The sequence below is a fragment of the Primulina eburnea genome, chromosome 3, assembly GCF_022965805.1.
Source record: "Primulina eburnea isolate SZY01 chromosome 3, ASM2296580v1, whole genome shotgun sequence".
NCBI classification, from domain to species: domain Eukaryota; kingdom Viridiplantae; phylum Streptophyta; class Magnoliopsida; order Lamiales; family Gesneriaceae; genus Primulina; species Primulina eburnea.
In genome coordinates, this window is record NC_133103.1 from 20,718,546 (window position 1) to 20,730,437 (window position 11,892).

Here is an 11,892-nt window from a genome sequence, read left to right on the forward strand (position 1 = left end):
TCCAAAGTCCCGGGACCGGTTCCCCGGCCTAAGGTTCCGCACCTTAGCTCTTCATAAACCCAGGGCACTACATCCTGTTAAGCGTCCGTTCGTTTCAAGCATTTACATCACAGATATCCATTTAAAGTGTGGAAGGCTAACACCCGTTCACATAATTTGGTATCTTGGTTAGTTCTCAACACTTGTAAAATTATGAGATTTGCTAGAACAAGAATATCCTGATCATATAAGGATCGAATGCTGAATTTTTATAAATATTGCGAAGAAGGATAAAAGGAAAGAAAAAATCGCATTACTACGAAGCCCAAAGACAGAGAATGAACTTAAAAATAAAAAGATTACAAGCCTATTCTATATCCACAGGGCTGGTTTCTGGCTTTTTCTCCTCCTCTGTCGGCTTCTATATTTGCTCTGCTTCCCCCTCTCCAGGTTTTTCTTCTTCCTCCCCTTCCTCCTCTTCGGATGTACCTTCGTTGTCTCCCACCCTGGCTCCTGCAAGGGATGCAATGGCTAGCCCGGAGTCTGGAAAGTTGGCTCTATCCTTGGGGATAAGCTCGGCTTCCTGGAATTGTTGAAGGCATCTTCTGAAGCCGGTCTTAAAGAAAGGATAAGCTCGATCCTCAACGGCCGCCTTGAATTCTGAGGATTCCAGGAAGGAAGTCCGCAGTTGCTCTTTTTGGCGCTCAAACTCGGCTAGAGCCTTCTCGGCTCTTTCAGCCCGGGACATTTGTTCTTCTATGGCATCTATCAGGGAGGCGTTCTTGCGATCAAGAATCGATTGATGCCTTTGAAGAGTTTCCTCCCTGATATGACTTTCATTTAATTCCTCCCGGGCTTTGGCCAGCTCCGCCTGAGCAGACTCCACAGAGCCTTGAAGGGTTGCCACTGTCTCTGAATGGAATCCCTTCAATTGAGCAAGCTCCGCTTGAATAAGCTCGTGCGTCTCTTGGAAGACCCGGAGTTGGGGAGCCTGGTGGTTGGCTAAGGAGGACACCTCTTCATAGGCTGACATTAACATATGTGCACCCTATTTTTCAAAGAGAAGGCAGGGTTGGCAAGGTAAAAAAAAAAAAAAAAAAAAAAAGAAGAGAGGGGAAGAAAGAAGCTTACAGCAAGAAGCTTGTTCAAATCATCCAGGCGTGACATCTCTTCTACGGGATATTTAAAGGCTCCGATGCTATTATACACCGTGAATTATTCCACACCAATCGGGACAGCGAGTGAGACTCTAGCCCGACTATTTTAGGGATGGGTGGTGATACCCCTATAAGGGCCCGGGTCATGGAGGACCCGGGAAGTTTCATTGTGTAGCCCATATAGAAACCGGGAGGGCGATTGTTACCCACGCGACTGGGCGCTTCATGCATGACCGGGTATTTACTTACCTCCCGGGCAACTAGGGACCAGGCTTTCATGCTAAAGCCGAGGGCTCAATACTCGAGTAACTTACTTAGAGGATCTTATAGATTGTAGGGAAGAAAGCGACTGGGCGGGAAGTCAACGTCTTTCGCCTGAACGTATCCCCGAAAATATGGAGAAGAAAGGGACTGGACATGCAGTCAACGTCCCTTATTCTTGGAGTACCCACGAAGCTATCGGGTAGAAAGGGACCCGACAGGCCGTCAACGTCCGAGGGTACAAGTAGTAGGTGAGCACGCGCATCAAGGTAACCCTAGCTTCTCTTAAAATAGCAGGTATCGTTGACATTTTACAGGTCTGAAATTTCTTCACTCTCAAACATCCATACATATTGCTTTAAGTTTTCCTCTCGACAAATCTGCTGACTTAAGCATCGGAGTGGTCACGCCGGACACCCTTCCGGCGCCCATTCACGAGTTCCTTTCATTGTTTGCAGGTCACGATCGAAGCCATCTACCTTGCTCATTTTCCTAAACAACACTATAAATTCTTGATTTTACACGATGGAGCACCCGACCCTGCTCATCCATTTTACCCGGATCATATCACTAGATATTAACTTTTATGAGTTATTTGCACCGTGATATATTTAAAAAAAATTAAACTGTGCTTAAATCTCTATATATATTTACCAAAAAAAATTAGAAATTGCTCGGATCTCTATAACTTCTTGTAAAAAAAAATTGGGCTGGGCTACAGTCTAGGACGGGCCAAACATAGGTTCGTTCCTGAGACTCTCACAAAATATGACCGGTGAGACCGTCTCACACAATTTTTTGTTATAATTTAAAATGATCATATCTCCTTTGAGACGATCTTACTAAAATGAGTCGATCCAACAAGACCAAAATATCCGGTCCATTCACGGGTAAAATTCGGATAGTCAAAATCAGGGGGAAAAAAGTAGAGTTTTTATTAAGTTATTGCTGTCGGTTATTCTACCAAAAAAAAAAAAAATGTTGTTGTTTTAGCTTTGATTCACCTTTGATTCTCGCGGAATCCCAATCCAAAATGGGAGAAAAAACGGAAGTACATAGCATAGAAGAAATTGAAGGAGTGTATTGAAAATTTCTACAAATCTTGGCAAGTTTTTCATCTCCCAAAAGATCGATCATCTTAGAGCCATCACAAATAAGGATTGTGGATTTTATTTTATTATTTCGTAATTAATAATATAATATCAATTATATCATTTATAAAATTATTATTAATATATTATTAAATTTATAAGTAGACATCAAATAAATAATAATAATAATTAATGTAAGTAAAATCAAAAGAATATTCCGAGATTTGTTTTTATTTAAATTTTGTAGTGACTGATTTTGAGATGAATGTTAGTATGTATGTAAGAATTTAAAATTTTTTATTTTATTTATTTTTTATATTATTATTTTATATAATATAACAATTTTCCGATCTGACCTAATGAACTGTTATTTTAAAGTATATGAGTTCGATCAGTTATAAAACATTGCTTTACATGTTAATTAGCAAAAAAATTAACAGCATTATAATAGGGATCCAGACGCATAATGCACATTCTGGAATTGAGCAGTCATGTTAACATTTGAAAATCTAAAGTTTTCCTGCCAGAACATTAATTTAGAATTTTTTTTTTTTAAAAGATGTATCTAAAAAACTTTTTAGTTTCTTCATATTTTTCAATTAAATCGAGAACTCATCCTTATGTCTTAGGCGTTCTTAATGGTTATCAGGTTCCGGTCCGGTTCCCATGCCGGAGGTCCAGGTTAACATGACGAAATCGGTTGAAAATCGTTTCTGTTTCGGTTCCGGTTATAGTTCCAAGGTAAAACTGTAAGATCCAAAATGCGATAACGTAATCCAACTGCATGTAAATATATGGAAAAAATAAAAAATGCTTAATTAAATCATTTGAATTGCATTAATTAAAGGATGTAGTCATGTTTATATGTTAAAATAGGGTTTTCTATTAGAATGCATAAAAATATATTATTAAGAGTTATTCGAGACGCGATTGAGGAACAGAGACCGGGGACCGCAAAGGAAAAATATTTTATTAAATGATTATTTTAATTATTTATATAATATATTTTATATGGGATTTTCGAAAATGGTATCTCTTGAGGTGTTTTACGCTCCAAGTCATATTTTAAACCGGTAATCGATTTTTGAAGAAAATAAGGATTTTTTGGGAACTCGGCTAATATTTTCGAAAACTATCCTAAACGAAATATTTTAACTACTATCTAATGGGTCTAATGAGCCTACTATACCAATATTTTTGGTCCAAGCTTTCCACCTTATTATTTATAACCAAAACTAATTTTCCTAAGCCCTAAAACCCTAAAACACACGCACACTACACCTAGGACTCTTAGGGTTGCTCTCGGCCACACACACCAAACATCCAAGCACCTTCACGTCAGTTTTGAGGATTAATAACTGTAGCAAGTTCCCGTCTCTCTCCGGCAACGTTCTTCGCATCTCAAATTGTTTTTCGTACGTGAACACGCAAAGACACATCTTAATCTCTCTTTACTAATCGTTTCATACCATATTATGTGTGTTTAATCATGGTTGCATGAAAAATATGATCTCCCTTTATTTATTTTCGTTTTTGAGACATATAAATGATAAAAATTGAGTTTTCATGCTTTTAAATTCATATTTTTGATGCACTAAGAGGCTGCCATGGTAGGGTCATTAGAAGGGATGTTTTCAGTAGGTTTAATGTTCCTAAGGGGCACGGCTCAGGGCTGGACGAGAACTAGGAGAAGGCTGCATGTTTTTTGGGTTTTCTCACAAGCTAGGGCACGGGTTGGGTTTCGAGAAGGGCACAGTTGTGGGATACTGTTGGGACGTGTCCAGGGGTCCTAAAGGGGTCTAGTCATGGTCTTAGATGGAGTAAGGGAAGGCTGGTGCAAGGGCTAGGAAGGAGCCTGAGCTGTGGGTCGCACAAGGCTTGTAGGGGCGTGGGTGGATGGTTGCAAGTGCATGGTCTATAGAGGCTGGTCTAAATGGGTCCTAAGGGTTTGGTCTAGGTCCTAGGAGGGTTGTCCATAGTCTGGTACACATGGTTAGAGACTAGTATCAAAGGAAACCATGGTTTATTGGGTTAGGGTTTTCGAACCAAAAGCAAGAAAATTCAGTAGGCTGTCTAGGATATTCCGAGGGTTCTAAATGGCTTGAATTGGGTTGAAAAAAGGTTGGTTAGGTGTTAATAATCTATGATTAAAGTTTGGTAGAGTTTGGATAAGTTTCGAGTTAAAACCGAGACGTAGGTTTAAGTTTTAAAACGAATTGAGAAATTAGTCGAGGAGCTTAATTTTTTACTAAGAATGTTCATGAGTGTATTTTAAGGTGTTGTAGTAAATTTGGATGGATTCGGGTCGTCGTTTTACGGTCCAAGGGTAAATTGGAAAAGTTAGGGTTTCAGGGGCAAAACACTCATTTTACACCTGAAAATTGTTAGACATCATGGCAGTGCCTGAATGCTATAATGAATGTTAAAATGGTTATTTTGAAATATTATGGGATTTCATGATGAAAAACGTTAAAATGCTAAAAAACGTGTGGCATGCTTTGTTTAAAAGAAAATGTTATATGCATGAGTTTTTATAAGTAATAGATATGATGAAAGGATTGAAGGAGGTGACATGATTGTGACTAATACGAATACAAATACAAAAGGATATGATGATATATAAGACCAAGGCTCAATTGACGGGTGAGAGTGTCGCTGATGTTCCCCGCTTGGTACCATGGTTATACGTAAGATTGATCAATCGACCAACAGCTGAAACGAAAGTTACAATTAATGATATGAATTCAATAATAAGGGAAACATATACGTATATGATGAAAGGAAAGGTATATGTTGTAAGGAAAAAGGTTTAAAGCTATGCACGTTCATGTTAAAGCTATTTTATTCAAAGTGTTTTTCACTGTTGCATGTGAATGTATATGTACTACTTATTATAACAATTAAGGTTTAGTAAGTCATTAGACTCACTAGGTGTTAATGATGCAGGTGAGCATGATTTTGATGATGTTGGAGGACTTGATGGTTGAACTAGCTGGACTGATGGTGCACATAACCCGATGACCGATGCTTGTTTTCTGTCCTTTTATGATTTAAGATTACTACAAAGACAATTTCAAGTTGTTTATTGTTAAACTTTTAAGTTTAATATACCACTAGTCAAGCCAGACCGTTTTCGTACCCACACTTTTTAGTGGTCTAGCGAGTCATACCGTCTAAGAATATTTCTTGATAGTTTGAAACTATGAAGAATGGTTCGTAATAAAAATAAAAATAAAAAGTTTATTTACCCCTCCCTCGAAACACATGATTTTCAATTCCAATAGATATGTCAACAATTTTCAGTGTTACGTCAACATTACGAGAAATATAATTAAAAGTGAAAACAATGATGAACTTACTTTGCAAAAACTACACCTTGAAAATATGTTGTTTTAAAAATAAAACATGGACAAATTGCATGATCCAAATTTAAATTTTGTCAAGGTTATGTTTGGATTAATGAATTTGAGATAATGAATTTCAAATATCTTAACTTACTTGGATGTACAAAATTGAAGTGAATTGTAAAATTTATTTCATATCAAGTTATGTAATTTCAATATTAATTCCAGTGGATTTCAAATAGACCCGATGTTAATGTCATATGAAATTAATCCCCTAAATCTTCGTTTCCAAATGATCAAATCAAATCCATCAATCCATTCACAACGTAAAAGAATAGATAAAAAAAACCAAAATATAAAAACATGTCATTAGAGTTTGAGACTAATTGGGAATAATGATTCTAAGAAATATGTGTCCTAAATGAATACAACTTCCAAATTTTGCTTAAACAATGCTTTTATCATCGGCAAAAATGTTATTTTGTGACATCCATGTGATGTTATGGTGTTGGTTTGCATGAATCTCAATTCACATTATGAATTTTACAAAACTAATAAAAGTGACAAAGTGTCGTGTAAAAGGTACGATTGCCCAAAACTTCAATGTATCTTACCTAAAAGAAAGAACAATACGCTTTCAATGCTCTATCCCATAGGGTTTATCATATCTTTTGCCTCCTCTATGCTTCTCTTTATATGGTCATATTTACTTACAATAATAAGCGCGTACATTTTACCAATGGTTCACATTATGTGAAAACACAGCACCAAGTATTGTGCAGTTTTTACACAAAAGGATCACATGATCATCTCGTTTAATCTGACAACTTTTTAAATTTATCTCATATGATGTGATGTCCACAAGGTGATCATGTGATCATCTCATGTAAAAAATGCACAACATCAAATGCTGTATTTTCAAATCCGACAAAACTAGGAATTTTGTTTGCACAATTTGTGGTTGGCACGTGTCAGTTTGACACATGGCGGTTGAAATAACCGTTGAAAGACTAAGAATATTAAATGATATTATTAATTATTATTACAACAAAAAAGATTTACCACCAACAATTAGGTAAGTTTATTTCCCATTCTATAAATTCTCCTTATTCGTCTCCCGCCTTCAATCCCTCCCTACAAATCCTCTCCTCCACTCCCAATCTCCTTGCCATAATCATCACATTCTCATCAATTTCCCTGACCAAAGGCCACCTCCTCCTTGATTCTCAAATTCTTTTCTTGCTGCATGATCAAGAATATGATAGAAGATCAAACTAACTCAACAATGTTGGAAGAAAACAACAACAACAACAACCATTCCCACATTTCATCCTCATCAGCCGCCTCTAACGATGTAGATGATTTCGCCATGCGAAATAGCAACTTCTCGGCCTATGATGCCAACCGCCTCAGCTGTGAAGGATCCCCCATGATGATGTCTCCATGGAACCAAACCTCGCCCTTTGCCAAGTCCCCTTGGTCTAACTTCTCCGAAAGCTCGTCCCAAAACATCCCTCAAAACGGTCTAATCTGTTCACTAGTTCGAGAAGAGGGCCACATCTATTCACTAGCGGCCAAGAATGACATCCTCTACACTGGCTCGGACAGCAAGAACATCCGAGTTTGGAAAAATATGCAAGAATTCTCAGCTTTCAAATCCAACAGCGGCCTTGTTAAGGCCATTATCATATGTGGTGAAAAGATTTTCACTGGTCATCAAGATGGGAAGGTTCGTGTGTGGAAGATCAATCCTAAAGATCCTAGTTTGCACAAACGCTGCGGCACCTTCCCTACATTCTTTGACATCTTCAAAGCCTCAATCAGGCCGAAAAACTATGTGGAGGTAAAGCGCAAGAGGACAGCGATTTGGATCAAGCATACAGATGCCATTTCTTGCTTAAGCATGAATCAAGAAACAGGGCTACTCTATTCTGCTTCGTGGGACAGAACTTTTAAGGTGTGGAGGGTGCAGAATTCGAAATGCGTCGAATCGGTCAAGGCACACGACGATGCTGTCAACTCTGTTGTGTCAAGCATCAATGGGATCGTCTACACTGGCTCAGCAGACGGGACCGTTAAAGTCTGGAAAAGGGAACAAAATGGTAAGGTGGTGAGGCATGTATTAACACAGACACTTCTCAGCCAAGAATCCGCAGTCACAGCACTGGCTGTCAACGGAACAGGTTCTATCGTGTACTGCGGGTCGTCAGATGGACTGGTGAATTTCTGGGAAGTGGAGAAACAGCTGTCACACGGCGGTGTGCTGAAGGGGCACAAACTGGCTGTTCTCTGCTTGTCATCGGCTGGGAGTTTGGTTTTCAGCGGGTCTGCTGATAAGACTATATGCATATGGAGGAGGGAAGGGGCCGTGCACACATGCCTGTCTGTGCTTACAGGACACACGGGGCCGGTGAAGTGCCTGGCCGTGGAGGAGGACAAGGAATCAACCAGCACCGGAGATAAGAAGTGGGTGGTTTATAGTGGGAGTCTTGATAAATCAGTGAAGGTGTGGAGCGTGTCGGAGACGGCGCCGGATTTGCAGCAGATGGCTTTGATGCAGCAGAGTGAGGGGAATTTTAACTGGGAATCAATACCATCTGCCAAGTATTGAGTTCGTGTGTGCGATCTGGTAAGTGCTTGGTTTTGAATTTTCTTTTACAATCGATGGGAACATTGGCACGAAGGGAGGAAACTATTTGTAAGTTGGTGTCATGGTTAATGAATTAATGTATTACTTACATAATTATATGTTTTTTTCAAAAAAAATATTTTATTTGATTATAAGTTGTAAGAAATAGGACAATACTTTATGTTATGCTCCTGTTTTTATTCGATCGATTGTCAATTTCTTCATTTTCTAATGTTTAATAAATGGCCATTTAATTTCATGGCTACCAACTGCAAGAAGCATGTTCCAAACATGTTAGATATAATATAAAATTTTAAAATAACTTTAAATAATACATGTATACATATGATCGCTAGTATAAATAATAATAAGATCGAAAGAAATGTTAATAAAAATCATTTTTACTGATGATTTTTCGACCCATTAAAAATAAAATGGTTAAATATTTATTATTCCCACAGATGTATAGTTGCTTTATGGGTCCTAGCTTATGTCTCATCCCATCATTCGATAAAAAGCAATCCTAGTCTATGTTCAAAAATTAAACATGATATTGAATAATATATATTGAATATCTTTTTTTTTATTTTAAAAATTATATATTTAAAATGTAGTCAAAATTTTAAATGTTCACCTAGACCGCATGAAATTATTTTAATTGCTAAGTATGAGTTACTTAGTTAAATTAAATTTTAAAATAAGGATTTTTACTGATATTTTCGATGGAGTTGTGTTTTCTTTCAGGACAAATTTCGGAGGAAGATAACTGAAAACAATAAATGTTAGAATTTTTTGAAGTCTGGAAAGAAAAAAATTTAGAACATATTTTACGAATTTCGGCTGCCATGTTTAAAGAAGAAGGAAATTCAATATTTAAGTTTATAATAAATCTTAAAATTTTAACACTATGCATAGAGTGGAAGAAAACCTTTTTTTAAAGTTTCTTTAGCACTTTTCTGAAAGGGAATAGCACTTTTTTAAATACTAGTTTCCGGCACTTTAGTTAATACTTGTAAATTGCACTTTTGATAAACTTTGTAGCACTTTCAATTCAAGGCTCAACAATTTTAAATATGAAACCCCAAGCCCAAGGACTGATCCAGGAATAAGAGTTGGGGGTGGCTTGAACTCAATATGATAAGTTATATATTATTAAAAAAAATTACATTAGATGAATTAACATCATTCAGGAAAAGAAAACAATAGAAACAATATGCCTTATTTGTTGAAGGCGAATACTCCAACCAATAAAATTTCTGAAACCATTTTTTCTGAAAACGACGATTCTGGCTTCCAAATTTTGTACCTGGATACTCCAACATATCTGGTTGATAAGGCCCCATATTTAGATATGAACGTCTTAATACATCTCGTACATTAACATGATATTCACATATCTGTTTTCATTTTCCCGGATCTCGTTCAATAAAAGTAGACGAAGACTGATGATCGTCTCTAGGAGAGGAACATGAAGGAATTTGGATATTGGGAAATAGAAGACTTTCACTGGATTGATGTTGCATTGTAAGGACTGTAGGAATTGAAGTATCTTCACTAGCTTGACGATCTCTCTTCTTAAAGAAAGAGGATATCAATGTTTTTCCTTTCTTTGCAGCAGATTGATGTTACATTTTGAATAGTTCAAGTATAATCCTAAACAAGAATAAAATAATTATTAAACAAATAAACAAGTAATAGTCAATCAACAACTCAACAACAAATAATCAAAAACCACAAATCACGCACAGAGAAGCTATAAAAAACAAAATAAAAAATGTATAGCCGATTCTTACCTAGATTGTTGCCTTGCCGATGAGCAATTCGATTTCTTCGGGAGTCCGCAATTTTATTCTGTCACTAAAGGGCTTGGGACTTGGGAGACAAATTTTGTAGAATTGAGGTGGGACGGATAAGAGGATATGAGATGAATTTGGTTTCATCCTTGTAAATGGACGGGACTTGATTGGACTAAGACATTGATGTACGACGGTTTTTGAAAAAACCGTCGCTATTAGCGACGGTAACCGTTGCCGATCCACATCGGCAACGGTTATACTAAAACCGTCGCAAATATTAGCGACGGTTGCTGACTTGCGAAAAACCGTCGCTAAAAAAAAGTGGGCTGGGCTACAGCCCAGTACAGCCCTAGAGTAAATCCGTCTCTGCCCAAGCCTCTTCACATTAAAAATCTAGATCAGAGAGGGGAAGGAATTTCCGAGAGGTAAGGTTTGAAGGGAGGACCAAACTTTTCACAATTTTTTTTTTATCGTGCTCGTGATATCTTCTTTTCACTGGAGTAGTCTTCGGATGTATGTGTATATATGTGATATCTTTTTTTTATCAAGTTGGTTTTATTTGTATGCATGCGTATGTATGTGTATATATCTGATACCCTAAGAGATAGGTTCGGTTCATTCTTGATAATCCGAGAGAATTCTTGTCTGATATCTAACTAGTCCCTGGAGATCATCTTAATGGATGTGGATCACTCGAAGGTCATCAAATTATCTCATATCCATCGGGGCATCTCAGGATCCACATTGGGCTCAATTTACCCATATTTTTTGGGAGGTCATGCCTCAATGAGCTCCAACTCAGATATCAATATTCAATCCACAAAATTAAAGCTCGTAGATATTTAATATAATCTTATCTGAGATTCTGATAATCCAGAACCCGACAAGGGAAGGATTTCAATGGATTTAGAATCCTACAAAGACTAAAGTTGTAGTCGTAGAAGACCTATATTCATGCAGTGATTCTTCTTCTATAAATATCAGGTTCCGATCATTGTTTATTTATTTATATATTCATTCATTGTTAATACACAGTACTCTATCTATTTTCCCATTCTCTAACTTGAGCATCGGAAGGGCTACGTTCGAACAACCTTGTGGCCCACTTCTAAAGCTTTTGTTTGTGCTTCCAAATCCGAAGTCCAACCTGAGATTTCAAAACGAGATCCGAACTCCCTACATACCTCGCTATTTTCAATAATATCAATTGACATTGTCTGTAGAAACTGGTGAGGAAAATACTGGGGACGAAGAACAGGTCCTAAGGACAATCAAGGGAGAGGTGTGGCGAATCTTAGAATGGATAAGCTTTTAGGTATAATGGATGAGGCCCTCCGTCAAAATCGAGCTCCGCCACCGCCATCGATACGTGTTTCGACAGTCGAAGGTTAAGGAATATGAAAGGAGTACGGATCACTTGGGGAGGTTTAACAATGCCACCCTGCTGCATAGACGCTCAGATAGACAGAAGTTCTGAGTTTTCTTCAAAACCATGGTGGGTTCGACATAGGTGGTTTGATCTATTACCACTCTATAGAAACTTTCGAGAATTTATCGTCGTCTATATGAACTAATACGCCACAAGTAAGCAATATTTCAAGATCTCTCTAGATTTGTTCAATTTTAATCAGAGTG

At 37.4% G+C, this 11,892-nt stretch overlaps 1 protein-coding gene across 1 annotated transcript; it reads left to right on the forward strand.

Moving 5' to 3' along the window:
* Positions 1–6,945: 6,945 nt before the first annotated feature.
* LOC140827271 (protein JINGUBANG-like) lies at positions 6,946–8,685 on the forward strand. Its single transcript, XM_073189912.1, has one exon. It carries the CDS (start codon positions 7,079–7,081, stop codon positions 8,441–8,443), a length of 1,365 nt encoding a protein of 454 aa, XP_073046013.1. The 5' UTR covers positions 6,946–7,078; the 3' UTR covers positions 8,444–8,685.
* Positions 8,686–11,892: the final 3,207 nt, after the last annotated feature.